The sequence below is a fragment of the Amphiprion ocellaris genome, chromosome 4, assembly GCF_022539595.1.
Source record: "Amphiprion ocellaris isolate individual 3 ecotype Okinawa chromosome 4, ASM2253959v1, whole genome shotgun sequence".
Taxonomy (NCBI): domain Eukaryota; kingdom Metazoa; phylum Chordata; class Actinopteri; family Pomacentridae; genus Amphiprion; species Amphiprion ocellaris.
Window position 1 is genome coordinate 20,636,152 of NC_072769.1, and position 18,819 is coordinate 20,654,970.

The 18,819-nt window shown below is 42.3% G+C and overlaps 1 protein-coding gene across 8 annotated transcripts in view; it reads right to left on the reverse strand.

Annotated features, from left to right (window-relative positions):
- The window catches only part of bnc2 (basonuclin 2), a 218,608-nt gene that overhangs the window by 121,215 nt on the left and 78,574 nt on the right, over positions 1 to 18,819 (reverse strand). Inside the window, exon 1 of one of the 8 annotated variants that reach the window (XM_055009983.1) lies at positions 487 to 874. The exons of 5 other annotated variants lie outside the window; for them this stretch is intronic. In XM_055009983.1, the coding sequence (XP_054865958.1) occupies positions 487 to 489 (3 nt within the window). In that variant the 5' untranslated portion in view covers positions 490 to 874. Of the gene's footprint in view, positions 1 to 486; positions 876 to 18,819 lie in introns of those variants that run through there. 2 more of the 8 variants (XM_055009985.1, XM_055009991.1) reach the window with 2 other exon arrangements.

Sequence of the window (18,819 nt, forward strand, 5' to 3'; positions counted from 1 at the left end):
GGAGTGGGTGACGAGAAGGTGAGCAAGAATGGAGTAAAACAAAAACAAAAGAAGAGGGATGTAATGGGGAATTAAGTGAGGAGGGGGTGCAGGTTGTTGCCCGTGGCCTCAGTGTTTTTGCTGTGATCCATCTGTCAGTCATTTGGTAACTCGAACACACTTGCATGCAAACACAGACAGAGGAACTTGTTTACCTTTGGACACTCATTCAAACACATGCATGCAGGGTGGTCACATTTTATTTGTTTTCAAAAAGTAGGAAGGGAAAAGTTCATGCACATGCACAGAGAGGGATAGAATGTGTAGAGTTTAGAAAATGTTTCTTGTTATAGATTTTTTTAAAATATAAACGCACAGTTTCACACACACACACACACACACACACACACACACACACACACAATAATCCATACAGACAAAAAAAAATAAATAAAAGTGCCACAAAAAACAAATGTTGAGCCAGTAAAACGCACGAATGTCTCTTACCATCAATTCTGTGTCTGTCCCAGCAAAGTGAAGATGAGGTGTGGGAGTGAGCCACCAGCTATCCAGCTCTCCCTGCCTCCCGCTCCTCTCTCTCTCTCTCTCTCTCTCTCTCTCTCTCTCTCTCTCTCTCTCTCTCTCTCTCTCTGTGATTGTGTCCCTCTCTCTCCGTCCGTGCCGCCGCCTGTCCTCTCTTTTCCTCTCCCTCTTTGCTTCTCTCTCTCTCTCTCTCTCTCTCTCTCTGACTCCTCTGTACTCCGCCGCAGCCACGGAGGAACTGAACTGAGCGCCTCGGCGAGTGTGTGAGCGAGAGAGAGCGAGGGCGAGCAAGCGAGTGAGAGAGTCGGTGGCTGAGTGTGTGTGTGTGTGTGTGAGTCAACTGTGCCGCTCCACTCTGAGATGCTCAATGACATCGCGCTGCACACTTCTGAACACACACCCCTCCTCCTGCTAGGGGCAGGGAGGAGGGGAAGAGCTCCATCGCAGAGCAGGACGGGAGAGGAGGGGAGCGTCGGTTTGTCCCCCTGCCTCGTTACCATTTGCGCTGCGAGCGGCAAAAGTGGAAAAGTTCCAGCCTTTTTTCTTCCTCTTTTTTTAAATTTAAAAAACGCAATTACTTGCTGAGAAAAGAACAAATCTGCCATCAAACGACGACCAGGTTGAAAGCATCTCATTGGAGACGTGCGTAAAATCGGTGCCATTCTGTCAATTAAGCCCAATGAGCAGCAAGTTCAAGGAACTGGCTTCCTTCGAAGAATTTATGTCACGCCTGCTAAACACGGGAAGATGTCTTCTAAGTGGTGCGAGGAAGGATAAATAACAGCGACTCCCACGGCTGATTATACTGACACAACGGTGTGCATTTGTTAAAAAGCAGATGCTGACCCTCATACCTGGAGAGGAGCCTATCTGCAGCCTATCTAATTCATGGAGAAATAGTTTGTATGATTGGGGGAAAAATAAGGAAAGGGGGTATTTAAAATGGAATAATAATAATAAAGATGCTGCATGAACAGTGTGAGGATGCAAAGTGAAATGACAGCAAGCAAAGTTAAAGCATTGAAAAAAAATGGTTTGGTTTAATAAAAATTAAAAAGCAATTTTAGTTGAAGACAGTACCTTTCAGAAACAGGTTTAGAAAATGTAGTCGCTTTCTTGCTGGTGGAAAACTGCACTATACGTGTTGTAATGCAACTTGACTGAAGGTAGTGAGTGGCCTATAACCTGTACAGTAGGACCACCATGAATGCAGTTAAGTCATTTTGATGGCAAAAAAATATCTTTCAGACTCAACGTAGGGGGCGTAATCACTTTTTATCAGGTGGAAAACTGCACTTTATGTGGTGTATTGGCGGTTAAAGGTCTTTTTTCAACATAAATCAAGTCATTCAGATACAGAAATAACTGGCGACAAAGACTGTATCGATACAAGTCTAGAGCATAGAGACCTAGATATAATGTACCATTTCTTTGTTTTGCATGTTACTCACCTGTAAATTATATTTATTACAATCTGGTGCAAAGAAGGAAAACAGACGTCCCAAACACACGGCCTAAACATTGTAAACAACACTAGTATTGCCATGTAAAGGTCATGCATGACTGTGATATAAACTACAAATCCTTAGTCACAGCTGCATAAAGGAAACACTAGAGTTTCCCTTTGCCAATACTGCATACATACAGTTTTGTGTATTTGTACGTTTCGGCTGATGGTACAGATAAATCACTGGGCGGTACAGCTTTAAGAATCACTTTTTTGCAGACGATCAGTTCCTGTAGTACCGTCCTGCCACACACATGCAAACACACACTCATGATGCTAAGCAAAACAGCTCACCTGCAATGTAAAAAATTAAAAAAATCAACTAAAAAGCTCCACACAGTTACCAAGTATTTGTTTAAATACAAAAAAAAAAAAAAAAGAATGCAAGTTTTGGAAAAAATAAATCTTTGACAACAGTTCGTCAACATCTGGTGAAATTGTAGGACAACAAATACATCAGTGTGGTTGTTACGTCTCTCAAACTCGCTTGCCTTTGTTTGATTTTTGCAGCCACTCTAATGAAAGACTAATGGAACGCCAGCAATCTGCCACCAGCATGAACACATGCTCACAGGCACCTCCTCTCCTCTCCCCTCCACCTCCTCCTCCTCCTCCTCCTCCTCCTCTGCGGAGGCTCTCAGATTTTAATTAAGAAAAAAATGAGGAAGAGGTTCCATTTTAGCCAAATTGGTCCCCACAGCAGCAAAGGTAAGGGAATAAAATGAGGGATGGAGGTGTAAAGGGAGGCAGACAGGGAGAAAAAGACACACAGGAGGATAAAACAAAAAGGAAAAAAAAAGGAGGAAAGAGATCTATGCTTCCTTTGACACAGTACAGGACACATTTCAAACAATGAAGACACCACCACCACCACTTCTTGTTCATTCTCCTCCTCTCCTTTTCCTCTTTACTTTAAAACCCCCATCCAGTCTCTTCTACGCCCCGTCTTTTCACCCCACTGTCATTAGAGAAATGACAGACCAGATGACTGAGTCCACAGCGAGAGGAAGATGTCACAGGGATCTTTCCACCGCAGAGGAACAAAAGGGAAAAGGTACAGAGAGAGAGAATGTCTCTCAGCCGCTGCATTAAATGGCTTCTGATATATAAAGTCACTTCAAATTTGGTGGTAAATTGCCGCAGACGGCCGCTTGGTTGTCTGTTAAAAACATTTTGTACCATGCACTAATGGCAGCACACTGTTAACCTTTGCTGAGATTATAACACTGGTCCTTACTGTTATGTACAGGGGGTTTTCTGCCAGCGGGGATGAAAGTGTTCGGCGTGTCTCACCACGCTGAAAATGTGCAATTGTGTCTTTTGTCTCAAGCTCAATTTACATCCTTTTCTCCCTTCCTGCCCACATCTTTGTCATGTGCTTTTTGCTTCTAGATCTTTTCACCTCGCTGTGCCTTTCTTTCACTAACACCTCCCGTCCTTTCCTTTCTATTCTTTCCTTCATTCATCTTTTTGCATAGCGGCCCGAACCCTGTCAGTAGCCACAAGCCGTGTTGTCGCAGAATGTGTCCCCCTCCGTCCACCAGCCCTGCACTTAACAACTTTTCACAGAGGTAATGCACGAGGCTTAGGCGAATTATATTAAGTTACAATTTAGCTGCCAAGGTTCCTAAGTACTTTGCACATTTCTTCCTCTTCCTCTCTGTTGCTCTGTCCCTCCCTCTCATCTGTAAATGCGCTAGTCCATGGCTTTTTCGAGTGGCACTTAGTGTTTCAAGTCAAGCTGGTGGCTCAGCTTCTGACCTGGCTGGTTAATGGCTGTTATTTGTGGGAGGGAGGAGTGGACTCTGCCAATATTGCTCACTCTTCCTCCACATTTCTCTCCCTCTCTCTTTTTTTCCCTCACCCCCCTTTGCCTCTGCTGATAGTAATGGCCGTGATGACAGCGGAAACAAAAAAACAGGCACCGAAAGTGTAAATGCAGAGATGAAGAAATTTAGAGAGAAAACCGGGAAGGGGAGAGGAAATAGAAAGATGAAAAATCTGTAGGAGCAGGAAAAGCTAGAAAAAAAAGGATACTGGGTGATCCTCAGGCTCCTTTATTAAAACTATTATTGTGCAGGACTTGAGAATTCCCCCCGGGGCAGGGGTCCATGTCGAAGCCCATATAATTAACTAGAGGCTCAGCTACGGATCAATTACCAGACAAGCAAGTGATAGCCGAATCAATGGAAGATCATCAGGCTCGTTATCAGTGTTGCAACTCATTAGAGGAAAAGTGAGGTAGAGAAAGAGGCAGAGCAAAAAAAAAAAAAAAAAAAGGGAGGGGGGTGAAGATGGAGAGTGAGGGCAGGAGGGAGAGGGCAGGGTTGGTGGCAGTGTGTTAGCCCAGAGGCTGACGGGTGTGTGTGGTGTACGAGTGTGTGATCTGCTGTGTTCCTCCTCAGCCGCCACTGACTGGTGACAGAGAGAAAACCCACATAAGAAGTGCAGCTGCTCTGTAGCAACAGTCACTGAGGCTTGTACGGATCAATACAGTGTGTGCACGAGGTTAAAGCTCTGCCACAGCATCCTTATTCCCCAGCGACTCACAGCCCCAGTCCGGGGTACAATTCTACAATCTGATCAAGTCAGAAAGGGACTGTAAAAGAACAAAGCCGAAAGAGGTAAAACTGCACCCAAAAATGATAAGAAATGTCAGCGTTTCCAACCTCCCTCACTAGCAATCAAAAAGTTTAAACAATTTAAACTAGGACTGGGACTTTAATGTGTTTATTTCAGTTAATTAATTACAGAAAAAATAACGTGTTAAGAAAAATAACGCATTTAAACGCATCTTCTCCGTTTCCTAATTTCTGGCGTATCGGTAACACTGATACACACTCCAGCCCAGTAGGTGGCGGTAATGAACCGAAAGTCTGTTTGCCAGCCACGAAGGAGATACATAGGACGCATTGAGTGACATCAGCGCACAAGAAAGTTTGGTGAAGGAAGACGAGACCATATTGAACTTGTTGGGCGGAAAAATTTCTTTTAAAAATCTTCCCGATGGCAGCTTGGATAAAAGTGTGGTTGTGTGCAAATTGTGCAACAAAGAGTTTTCTGATCACTGCGTCACTTCAAGCCGACGGTATCACCTCAATGTAAAACATGTTGCTGTTAGCACCAGAGCTAACGTTAGCTACGAGAGTCCTGGCACCGGCTAACGGTGTAGCCATCCCATAATAGACCACTTTTCAAGACACTGAATGTGCTTGAGATCACAAAAACTCTTAAAATGTTGACTATAGTAGCTTTAATTGGACTTTCAATTCAGTAATTTGTGAATGAAGGAGACAGATGAAAAATGCAGATAAATATAAATGACACAAACATTTTTGTTGTTTAAGTTCATGTATATGTCTAGTCATTGATGCAGTCTTCAACCAAAATTTATTTGAAATGGAAAAACTTTGCTTATTGTGTCAAATATTATTATTCGACAAAAATGTGATTAATTGTGATTAATTAATTACAAAGCCTCTAATTAATTAGACTAATGTTTGTAATCGTGTCCCACCACTATTTTAAACCTTTTTAATTTCAGCTGTTGTCACATTACAGCTTTGTTTTAGATATCTTTATAAAAATATACTACAGTTAAAAAGTTTGGGGTCCTTATTTTTGAAAGAAAAGCAGTCTTTTTCAATGAAGATAACATTAAATTAATCACAAATCCAGTCTAGACATTGTTAATATGGTAAATGACTATTCTAGCTGGAAACGGCTGATTTTTAATGGAATATCTCCATAGAGGTACAGAGGAACATTTCCAGCAACCATCACTCCTGTGTTCTAATGCTACATTGTGTTAGCTAATGGTGTTGAAAGGCTAATTGATGATTAGAAAACCCTTGTGCAATTATGTTAGCACATGAATAAAAGTGTGAGTTTTCATGGAAAACATGAAATTGTCTGGATGACCCAAAACTTTTGGACGGTAGTGTAACTATCTGAAATATTCAATTCAATCAAAAATGGACTACCTGTAAATTACATTAAGATTGGACATGTTTGAATTTATTGACTTCCTTTTTAATGTTTCCTCCTTTATTAACTTCGTGTGAACTGTATATTTTTTTAGTCTTAATAAACAAAAGCCTGGAGAGCATGTCAGTTAACAGAGTACACAGAGTAGCAGTGAGATTCGTGCACATTTTGTCTGTAAACTGCAAGCAACAATGCACTTTCCATCACTAAGCCCACATTATTAAAGCCATCAAACCTCTCAATGCTGCCTGTTTGTTTCCCAAATACTGACATCTAATGGCTCAAATAGCCCAGAAATTGCATGCGACAGCACTGAGTTGTTAGAAACACCTCAAGAGAACCAATTCACCTTTCTTTACCTTGAGTCTTGAGAGGCAAAGTACCTTGCTTTTCATTCATGGAACAACATAATTTGTGCGGTGATGGTGATTATGTGAGTGGGAACAAATGGTTGAGGCCAGTAGAAAAAGGCTGATGAGTGTCTCTATGCTAAGGAGGAAGCCTGCGAAACACTGGTTCTTTTCCGGTGGCCACGTGAAACTAACATCTATAGTTCACCCTGGGAGAAGTTCAGTCTCCAAAATTTTCTCCAAATTAAAATCTCTAAGCTTGTCTCTCCACTCCAGGTGAAATAATTCAAAGTAGGGTAAAAACCAACGATAATTGTGGTTGACCACTGATAGGAGGTGACATTTCCAAAAAAAAAAACCTAAAAAAAAGTGAGTGCAGCCTTTGTGTGGTGCACTAGAAACATAAGCAGGAGCACATGGCTGAGAGATGGTACTGTCTGACCTGATTTATGGTGTGCGTACATGTGACAAGGAGCAGCGTGTCGATCAGATGGCACAGGGATAAAACTGTCACTGTTCTGCTACCACTACAGGGCCACAAGACATCATATGACACCAACAGGAACAGCCCTCCACTTGTGATAGCGGGGGAGAGAGAGACGAGGAGGAAGATGAAGAGAGAGTGCACCCAAAGGTCTGAGAGAACGAAAAGAGCCACATGACCGCCTGTGTCACTGATCGCCGCAATCTCACTAATAAGCGCACCGTTGTGAAAAAGCATGAGAACAACTAAAAAAAACAAACACGATGCCAGCATAGTGTCTGCATTGACTCCTATGAGTTATTTACAATTTCCAGCCGTAGCTGTGGTAATATAGGATGGCAGAAGGTTAACTGCTGAGAGCATAATCTGCTAATGCCTATTTGGAAATTCATGACCTAATGACACATGTTATGCATAAAAGCATTCCTCATGCTAGTTTTGTTTTTCCAAGAAAGAAATATTCAACTCATGAGGTCAGGAGACGAAACTACAATTTTGTCAGCGCCAACACACACACACACACACACACACACACACACACACACACACACACACACACACACACACACACACACACACACACACACACACACTGACGTGCACACATGTACACACTGACGTGCACACATGTACACACACGTGCACGGCGCTCATGCACGTGTTCATCTCTGGCCCCGCAGGCACCAAAGCTGACCAGACTGTTGTTCTTCTCACTGAATTACAGCAAATCCTACAGCAAATCACACAGCAAATCTCACACACACACACACACACACACACACACACACACACACACACCGATTAATCTGCTGAGTATTTTCTTAATATGGTGAGGAAATTTCAAAAATTGAGAAAAATCCATCACAAGGTGGCATCTTTAATAGGACACGGCTAATAGTCTCATTTAATAAACTGAGAACACATTAATTCCTGCCGTTTTCTCCTTGAAAAAAAATCTTGACAATTTTTTGCCACTGAATTTCTGTCGACCAGTTAACTCTACTTTTCACAGCTACTCCACAAAAAGAAATTAGTCTTTTTGATGAACAAATTTTTGTGTCCTTTCATAATTTACTTTTCCTGGCAATAGTCAGGGCACTGTCACCTTGCAGCTAGAAGATCCCCGCTTTGCATCCCCACCTTCCTGGGATCTTTCTGCATGGAGTTTGCATGTTCTCCCTGTGTATGTGTGGGTTTTCTCCAGGTTCTCCAGCTTCCTCCCACAGTCCAAAAACATGCTGAGGTTAATTAGAAACTCTAAATTGTCTGTAGGTGTGAATGTGAGTGTGATTGTTTGTCTCTATATGTAGACAAATAATGTCCTTTTTTTCCTAGCCTTTCCTGCGTCTACAGATTTTTCATCTTTCTATTTCCTCTCCACTCCCTGTTTTCTCTCTAAATTTCTTCGTACAGACTGGTGATCTGTCCAGAGTGTTCCCTGCATTCGCCCTAAGTCAGCTGGGATAAGCTTCAGCCCCCTGTGACCCCAATGAGGATTAAGCTGTGTATTGATAATGGATGGATGGCAATAGTCACAGTAGGAAGCAAGCAAAGTAGATAAGATGTTTCTTTCAAATATCACTTTACTTTACTACCAGATCTTCTGTTGCTCCAGTTTTGAAAACCTCTTACCTCCATTCTTGGATCTGTTCTCAGCATTTTAAAGGACTTTCTACGAGGAGTGTGATCTCAGCTGAAGTTTAACTAAATTTATCTTTGACCCAAATATGCTGACCTCCATCCAATGGGATTAATGGGAGTTAGAAGTTATGAGACAGAGAAGATTAGTAGGAAAGCTAAGTTGTGCGTCTCTGAGATGTTAGGAACTCCGCTCACCAATCCTACTAGAGTAAAAAAAAACCTCAGGCATGGCACGGTGTGTTGTTGCTAAAAGCAGCAGTTACATATGAACCAGAAGGTGTATGAAGGGAGAGGAAGAGCTCCATCATTTGGAGGTAGTTTCAGCGTATCCACAGATGCGTAAACTGAGGAACCCTGAGCCCATCCTTCTGAATTTGCTCCCTCTACTCTCCCTCTCTTTCCTCCACAGTCCTCTGCACTCACACTTGGATAATTCTCTTCTAATCATCTCCAGCGCTTCTCCTCCTCCACCCTCATTTACTTCCCTCTTGTCTCCCTCCCCTTCCGCTCTCTCCTCACCTCATCAGACAGGCCTCCGCCTCACCCCTGCGCTGCCTCCATCCCCTCAGTCCTGTCCTCTCTCACTGACCCGTGCTCCCCCCCAGTCACAGGGCGTTGTGTCTCTACCTGCCAGGCTCCCTGACAGCCCCACGTCCCCCCCCACCCCCTGAGAGGAGACCGCCTGCCCATCCGGAACGCTGCCGTGGCAACCCCTGCCAGCGCCCCCATTGTACAGCCCACCCCCTCCACCAACCTGCCCAACGCAGCGCTGAGAGTTTGACAAAGTCCTGCTGCACAGTGTCTTCCTCCTCTGCTCTCCTCCATGCTAACTTTCCATGTCTCCATCTCTCATTATTCTGTTTTTACCCTTCCCTTCTCTCTGTCATAACCCGCAGTTTTTTTTCCCCTCCTCTGACCCGACTAATATGTCTTTACCTCTTTTAGCTTTCTGCTCCCTTTGACACTCACTGAAACACTTTCTCCTTTTGCTGAAACCCAGATAAAAGAGAGCTTAATGTCAGCGGTTGTTTCGGTGACCTTCATAACCATTTGCTTGAGGATTGCAGTTTGTTGTGGCGCGAGAAAATACTGACAGAAATACAGCGCGCCAGAGGCTTGAAAACAGCAGTTTTGATTTATTATTTTTTTTAAAGTGGGGTTTTGTATTATATTCAAAGATTAGACAATTACGTATTCCCAGATTCATACATTTTCCAGTAGTCAGCAGAGGTGTAGCTCTGGCTGCTGCTTGGTTATCTGGCCTGAATGCTAATTATTGCTTGACACAAGGTCAGTGTTGGTCTGTGGTATCTTAAGCTGAAGTTGGTGAACATTTTAGGTAGGGCTGCAGCTATCGATTATTTTAGTAATTGTGTATTCTGGCGATTATTCTGGCAATTAATCGAGCAATTGGATTCCATACTTGACATGCGTGTTGCAGCATCAAAAGCGTAAGTGAGCGCAATGTGCAACAGAAATAACCGTCCTGGTGGAACACAGGCGGACATCTGCGCTGTATTGTACATATATAGGATAGTACAGTTGTACATATACAGTATAGTACAGGGGTATTCGACTAAAACTCAAAGCCATGGGAACCCCTCATGTATTTAGTTGTTGATGCAGAAATCACATAAATATGTTTTTATGTTTGGTCTATTTAAACCGCAGCTACTGGAGCTGATAGAACACAAAGCTGATCAGTTTATTATTATTTATTACAGAAAATATTCAATCAGTAACTTTAGTTTCACTTTGATTCGGCCTCAAATTAAAGTGATTTCCTTCATTATGAGACAGTGTCAGACCTACTTGCACTTCAATACAATATCATGTTTGAATATGTGAGGTTTGATCGTTTTATTGTGCAGCTGTCTGTTAGAAATAATCAGCTGTATTGATCAGTAAAATAAATACATTAACACACGATTAACAGTTTTTTATCAGCATTCCTCTCTGACATAATTTACAGTAGCAGCTTTTTACCATCATAAATTTCATGTTCCTCATTGTTCTCCATTAAAACAACCTGTTCGTGATTGGTTCATTTTTTGTGGAAAACCAGTCAAATGATCGTTAAACGCTCGTGTTTGCATGACGAGTTTGAAGCAGAAAGTCTGAGTTGACAAAGAAAGTTGAAAACCACCTTCATACCTGTTAACTCTGACTGAGGTTTTAGTTTTTGTCGACTCACATAAAGAAAGTCTGACTGTTAAACTGCCTTCATAGTTCAGTTTGTGATCTGCTAAATGCTGTAAAGACTACAAAAGCTGTGCCAGTTGAAATAGAAGCGTCCTGTCAAATTTAAAATCCCCTTATGATTTATTGATTATAGGTCCAGGTCCGTATAGGATGAAGTCTGGGTCCAGACTAGTTCGTGACCTGGGGTCTAGTATGTTGTGGATTAAATGAAGCCTCCATTCAGAGAATTTTGCCTCGAGGAAATTTATTAATCGAATTACTCAAATAATTAGAGGAATCGCTTCAGCCCTAATTTTAGGTGACAGGATCACGTCCATTTAGCTGTCTGAAGTGGTTCCTTTAACAAAAAATGCTGTCAGAAGTTGTGAACATTCGAGGGCCAACTGAGATGCCATCTGTGGCATCATGTCATTTCCATAAAGTTACAATTTAAGGTGGACTTTTATAGTCTCTGGTCAAGGCAGTGTCTGGTCACTCTATTTGTTCAACGTCCTTTAAAGAAACATCTAACTAGAGCGTGGACGAACTCAACAGTTGAGAATTTTTAGTCAATCAAACAGCTCAGATATATTATTTTCCACAAGAAGAAGACCATACAACAAAGGAGTATTTCTTCCATCTAGAGTGAGATCTCCACCTTGTGCAATGATCTAAGCCTATTAGAAAAACAGGTGATGGAGACGGGGGGTCTTACAGTTAGTCTGTAATAGTCTCATATTTTGGCAATACAACAATTTAAAACAAATTCCTCTCTGTCAAATTAGTCACAAGTCCAACCAAGCGATGCTTTTGTCTGTTTATGAGTGTGTGTTCAAATATGTTATGAAGAAGTCATCAGTAACCAGCCGCACATCTGCTCAGTGGTGATGTAGTGCAATAATGGGAATCACACATTACACCGGTTAGCCTTTGTGAGTAACAGGGAAGTCCATGACTGTTTTTGATGATAACAAAAAAAAAAAAAAAAAAAAAGCCAATTCAATGACTTCACGAAACAGATTTGGTCCAGAACGCGGCTGTGTACCATCTGAAAACTCCCCAAAAACAAAATGCTGAGCTGGGAGGGAGGTGGGAACAAAAAACATGTGGGTTACATTAGCCAGGAGAGTCTTTATTTATGGCGCACACATGACAAGGAGCATAACCGCTAACACCACGACAAACACACAAACACTTGTGATTCTCCCTGCCAAAAAAAACTCCCAAATAAATGTCACACAAATCATCCTGTGGTAGTGAAACCATTCAGCAAACAAGCAACGAAGTTCATGGTTCAGAATTTCTGTGCAAAAAAAAAAAAGTTTGGCTTCACTGCTCACTCCCAGCCCATCTTTCTTCTTCATCTTTTAGGAAAGTAGGAAGTGCAGCTTCAAAAGTAATATATTTTTTATTTTTAAAGTTCTGCATGATGTCCGCTCCAACCAAACGATCAGCGCATTAAAAAGTCATTTTAGCTTCTCATCCTGTGAACCCATGGAGAGGTTGTAAGCGTAATGCCCTCCCCCGATTCCAGACCTCTTGTAATTGAATACTATCCAACAGCCCAGGCAAAAAAATATGAAGAAACGATTATTATTCCGCCATCAGGTTTCAATTACAAAGAAGGAGGGGGGGGGTTAAGTGAACATCAAGTCGTATTAAAGTATATAGGAGGCCACTGGCATTGGGGGACTTTGTTGAAAGCTCTCGTGTATTAACACACATTCTTACACGTGGCCAAGTTACATTATTTGATTATTACAACCGTGGCCACGGGTTTGGCGTGCAAAGCTTTGAGTTCCCGCTCTTGCTTAGAAACACTTCCATGGAGAACAAGAACCTATTAGTCTGAAAACATTGATGAGAGAGAGAGGAGGGGGGGAGAGAAAAGATGTCCTGTCTACATCTGGCGTACACAGAGGCCAGAAATCCAGCTGTGTGTGTGTTTGTGTGTGTGTAGTGTAGTGTCAGGCTTGGGTGTGTGTTCCATCTTGCTTGTCTGTGCTGCACAGCTTTAAAACATAAGACACGCAGGACAGATTTAATGACAGAATGGACGTGAGCTCTGTGTCATGAACCTGCATGGTAAAAATTTAAAGTGTACACGCTGAATTTAAGATTCAAAATAAGCGTCTGCTGTTTGTTATCCTCCAGTCGCACATAAATCACCTCGAGCCGCTTTAATTCTCGTCTTTCATAGCCTTTATGTGTCTGCCCCTCTTTCTCGTGCAGTCCGTCTCTCTCACTTTGTCGTTACACACCACCACGCCACATTCTGTCACCTGTCTCTGCTCGTTCAATCACTCCCAGAGAGGCAGAGGAATGGCCTCCACATTCCCAGAGGCCAGACATAAAGGGCTGTGAATGGATGGGCGGACGGCAAGGGGGACGAAACCAACGACTAAATTATTAAGTGACACTTCGCTTCGAGTCACACACACACACTCGCAAACGCGCTCATAAGGCAGGAGGGTAAACGCATTAGAACGGTTAGCCCCCTGAATGCACCCGACAACTCCAGTACATGCTCACTCGCGTCAAAATCATCAAACCGGGCCTGCGGCTCTTAAAATTTTTACGCTACTGCTTGAAGGGATGTCGTGGAGCCTGGGAGGCTTTCTGAGAGTGAGCGACCCTGTCATCGCAGCCGTCGCCACCGATAAATAAGTAAATACGGGAGTGGAGTGGAGTGGCTGAGCAGCGTTGCCACAGAGTTGACAGCACCTATCCGCTGTGGGTCTGCGCCCCTGTGTGAACATCAGCAAATAGGCACTCGCACCTGTGCATGTGTGTGTGTGTGTGTGTGTATGCATCTGTGTGTGGTTGTGCGTGTCCTCTCCCATCCTCTCTGACAAGCTCCAGGGGGGCCTTGGTCTTGCCACCATCTCCCCAGCTAGAATGTGCCAAAGTGGGGCTTCATTCACTTAAGTTCCACCTGGCCTTGATTTCCTGTGGACAAGGCTGGAGCACACTGGGAGAGCTTAGGTCTAATTTGGTACATAAGGAGACAAGATGATGGGCCATTTGGCCACCATGAACCCAGACTCTATGTTAAGCTCTACAAGGGGGAGGAACACAGTCACTCAGTTCTGTTTGTGGACTTGGAACAGGACTGGGTTCTTTGCTACATTCACTGTCCTTTCATATAAAGTAAAGAAAGCAGATACGGAACCTATATTTATTCCCAAAAAAGGGTCTCACAGGGTCACTTCACACTAATTATTAAAAAACTAGTGCATTGTATTGCGGTGTAGTCTGGTGTATCTAATCCTGGAGATGGATGTTTTCTTTAAATTCACTTTTTTTTTTTTTTTTTTTGCTTCCAAACACATAATGGAGGTGAAAGGAATTTCATTCATGTTGTTGAAAGCACGGGATACTGTCAAATGTTTTCATCGAAATTCCTCAGTAGAAAGTAGTTTGAAGGAGAAAAAAAACTATTCACAGCAAAGTCTGTGGATCAGCAAAACTAAGACATTGTTCCTGGAAGGTGGTTAGCCTCTGAATTTTTAAAAATGAAATTCTTTTCACTCACACATCCATATCTCAGAGCTCTAAAACCCCGAATAAAAAAACAAAACTTTCTGCATGGCAGTACGGAGGTAAGTTAGAAATTTCTTTTTGGCTGGTTTTTGTGAAATCTGGGTCAACTGACCCTTCGACAATTCATTTAATTTTATTTTTGCTAAAAGACTTTTTGTATAATTAGTTTTTTTTTTCAGGAAATTGATTTTCTTTCAATACAAATGAAAAGTATCTAGAAAATCAAACTTGATCTGAGACAACGACAGAAGTGTACGTCTGCCACCGTGTTGGCAGAGTTTCAACTTGTTTTAACAGAAGTGCTTTTTCAGCTGCAGCTGAAATCACAAGTCACACTTGTTTAGACGTCATTATGATCACCAGTGGACACCCAAGACAATCCGGTGTACTTAGTCCAACAATAAACGCAATGTCATAGTGATACTTAAGCAACTGTAAGGAGTGTTTGTGGGCTCGTAAATGCACTCACAGTTTGGATGCATCCGTATCGCTGTGTGTATACGTACGTGTGCACATGTGTGTTTATCTGTGGGTACGCTCATTGTAAAGCCTGCTAATTGCAGTTGAGACTCCTTTAATTAACACAAAGAGAGGTCTCTGGGGTACATATGGGCACCGTGAGTGTGTCACGAGTTTATATCTAGCTAACCTGTGGGACACAACAGCCTAATCAGAGCCTTTTAAGTTCTGCCATGCTTCCACTGGAGGATTAACTGAAGACACACTTTAGTCGTGGAAAATGAGACAACCGAGGATCACGTCGGTCTGGCCGACAAAACAAGCAAAGGCTTGGAAAAAAAAAACAAAAAAACCCAAATGTGCCTCAAAAATGAACACAAGTCCACAGTGATGCTGACGAGAAGAGGTGCTGTATTTTAAGGAGATAATGGTTTTATTTAGCCTGAGCCTCGCTCAACTGTAAACAAAATGGTTGCCCTGCTGTTGTTGTTTGCAGATTGATGGTTTGTGTATGGCAAAGGGCGCCACAAGAGACACGGCACAGGATATGCCTCAATCTTTCTCTCTTCCCTTTGTCCACCCACCCCCCATCTTCATTTGCACACTCGTATCTCTTTTCTTTTTAAAAATCACTTCCTCTCTTCTTATTATTCCTGCCAATTTGGACAGGAGCCCTGGTCAAAGACAGATTACACTAAGTCGCATATCAAACCTAATCAATCTTCAGCCCCTGGAAGGCATCACTCTCCCAATGAATAATTACAGCAATCCAGTTATGAGCTGCCAGTGCCAAAATGTTGCTACGACCATCTTTTAGGATGTTGGAACCCCTGGCTAGTTAACCAATGAACTTTGAGCGTGGAAGTTTGTGTGTGGTCTCTGCAGAGAGACATTCGGAGGGAGCACAAGATGAACGCGTCAGTCATCGCGGGTGCTACTGTTTTCCTTTGAGAGTTAATATAGTGACTTGAACTGAGTTAAATCCAAGTGGCACTGGGGGTATGCAGAGGTTGGAGAGCTGATGTGTGGAGAGAATGAGAGAGATCATGTGTGTGTTTTGATCCAGGATTTAGTCTGGCATGGTTGCTGTAGTCAAACTAAGGCCAAACTCAATTTGGCCTCCATACATCTTTAGTATAGCTCTGTCTTGCAGTGGAGGAAATGTGCTACACCACCCTCTGCTGCACACACACAAACACACAAACATACCACGAGATAAAGATGATTAAAAGGAGAGAAAGGGAGTGCGGTGTGAAGAGGGAAAAAGAGATAAAAGAAGGTAGAGAGAGGAGAATGAATGATGAAGGAACGAATCATCATGTTGGTGAGGGGCGCTGCTATCAGCGGGGAGAAGATGCTCCAGTCATACGCTGTCAGTCAGTCATTCAGCCGGCGATACGTGATGTATGAAAGGGTGTGTGCGTCAGACAAGATGAGAATCTTTCATCAAGAGGCATGTTGAGTGGAAAATATTGAGAGAAAATTGACAAGAAACTGCTTCTCTTCCACATGAGAAGAGGGGAAGCCACTGTGCTGTACACGGAGAGAAGTGGTGGAGACTGGAGGGAGGAACAGAAAAAAAGGGAGAGAGAAGTGAGTGTGTAACTGCAGGGCAGCTGTATTGAGCGGAGGAGGGTGTCATTTAGAAAGTGGCTGGCTCAGCAATGGCCATTAGTAGCGCTGTGACACAGTGGACCGTCAAGCAAACAGACAGACGGGAGGAAGGACCGGCAGGGATGTGGGCAGAGTGAGGAGAGCAGATAAACTGGTCGAAAACGAACGAGGGCTGCAACCTGCTTTCTTTATCAATTCGTTTGTCAATGATCTTTTTAATTAAATCATGAATTATTCAGTCGATTAAAAAAAATACTCCTCAACATTTCTCAGTGTCCAAAATACAAATCCAAAACCCTTACGGTTTTCCTTTTAGAAGACAATACGGATAAAAGCAGCTTGGCCTTTTTAAAATATACACTACTGTTCAAAAGTTTGAGGTCACTTAGAAATGTCTTTATTTTTGAAAGAAAAGCGAATTTCTTCAATGAAGATAACATTAAATGAATCAGAAATCCAGTCTAGACATTGTTAATGTGGTAAATGACTATTCTAGCTGGAAACAGCTGATTTTTAATGGAATATCTACATAGGGGTACAGAGGAACATTTCCAGCAACCATCACTCCTGTGTTCTAATGCTGCATTGTGTTAGCTAATGGTGTTGAAAGGCTAATTGATGATTAGAAAACCCTTGTGCAGTTATGTTAGCACATGAATAAAAGTGTGAGTTTTCATGTAAAATATGACATTGTCTGGGTGACCCCAAACTTTTAAACAGTACTGTCTATTTTATTATCAAATTTTTCCTTTTTTTGAGTTTGACAAATTGTTTCAGTCTTAAAAACAATTAAGATTAGTAAATGATGAGGTTACAAATAACTTGTTTTAAAATATAAACATCTATCTTCTATATACCACTTAATCCTCATTAGGGTCGCGAGGGGCAGAGTCTCTAGTGTCCAAAAAGGCTGCATCCTACACTTCCCATGACACAACAGATAACCACAGAACCACAGAAGGTATTACACAGCTATTTTTACAAGCTTTGTAGAGCTCCTCAAGCTAACCATATGTGCAAAATTGTTGGCGTGTCTCTGTAAAACTGTCCATCCATCCATTATCTATACACTGCTTAATCCTCACTAGGGTCGTAGGGGGCTGGAGTCTATCCCAGCTGACTTAGGGTGAAGGCAGGAGACACCTGGACAGATCACCAGTCTATCACAGGGCCACATACAGAGACAAACAATCACACTCACATTCACACCTATGGAGAATTTTTAGAGTTACCAGTTAACCTCAACATGTTTTTGGACTGTGGGAGGAAGCTGGAGAACCCAGAGAGAACCCACACATGCACAGGGACAACATGTGAACTCCATGCAGAAAGATCCCAGGCCAAGACATGAACCGGGGATCTTCTAGCTGTGAGGCGACAGTACTAACCACCGATCCACTGTGCAGCCCAAAATATAAACATGTGTGCAGAAAAACTAGTTTCTAACATGATTCCATTAAAAACAGGCTCTAATTTATGATTGCGCTCCACATGGTGACACTCACATGGGCATTTCTAATAAAGCACTGCAGCCAAACCAGATATATCTGGAATTCTACTAATTTTTCTTCCTTGTCAAAATCTGCCACTTACATTAACTGCAATGCGAAACCAAAAATAGTTCAACAGTTGACTGGATGGTTTGTATTTGTATTATGTGGCCTTGAGCAGCTAAACCTCAAGTAAGGATGAGAGTGGATTTTATTTTTTTCCATTTTCAGACATATTTTCTTTAGCCTCAAAAAATTGATTTGTTCTTTTCTTTTGTTTTTGTTTTTTTTTTTTTTTTTACATATACATGTCTACTCCCCAAGTTCTTTATACCATTATAAGAATTCCCATTTAAATAATCCAACATTAGAATATGCAGTCGCAGCTCCAAACTGTAATTCTATGGAAATGGGATGTTGAAAAATTGTAGGAGGATACTAATATTTATACCATTTTAAGAAATCCGATATTTTAAGCCAGGGAAGCCTCTTATAACATTATGGTGAAAGACTAGATACCTAATACTGGAATAATACGGCTGCTCCGAAAACCACAAACTACCCAGCGCCACACCACAAATAACCATGATTTCAAACAAGAAGGAGTGAAAAGGCATAAAGAAGCAGAGAGAGAGACACACACAACCAAAAATTACTAAGCCCGTGAAATTCCTTAGACAGCAGAACTAGCAGTGAAGGCTAAACAGTCCAGAGTCTGGGTGTTGGCAGACATAAAACACCACCACGGGGCGAAATGTGAGACACCGATTGCATCCCTGCAACCAATCACAGCACGTACCTTGACGTCAAGCACCAATCACGACTCGGCTCATATCAGAGTAAGAAAGAAAGCGGTAAGTTCAGGCGATCTGATAAGAAGTGCAGTTTTTTTTTCTAAACTGCCGGGTAATTATGTGTGACAGATTCTTTACCATCAAACGCCACTTAACGGTGACTCTTGACCTGCTTTTCGCCTTTTTTTTCCCCCTCCCATTTTTGTCCAACGCTGTCTGTAAATAACTTTTTTTTTTTTTTTTGGGG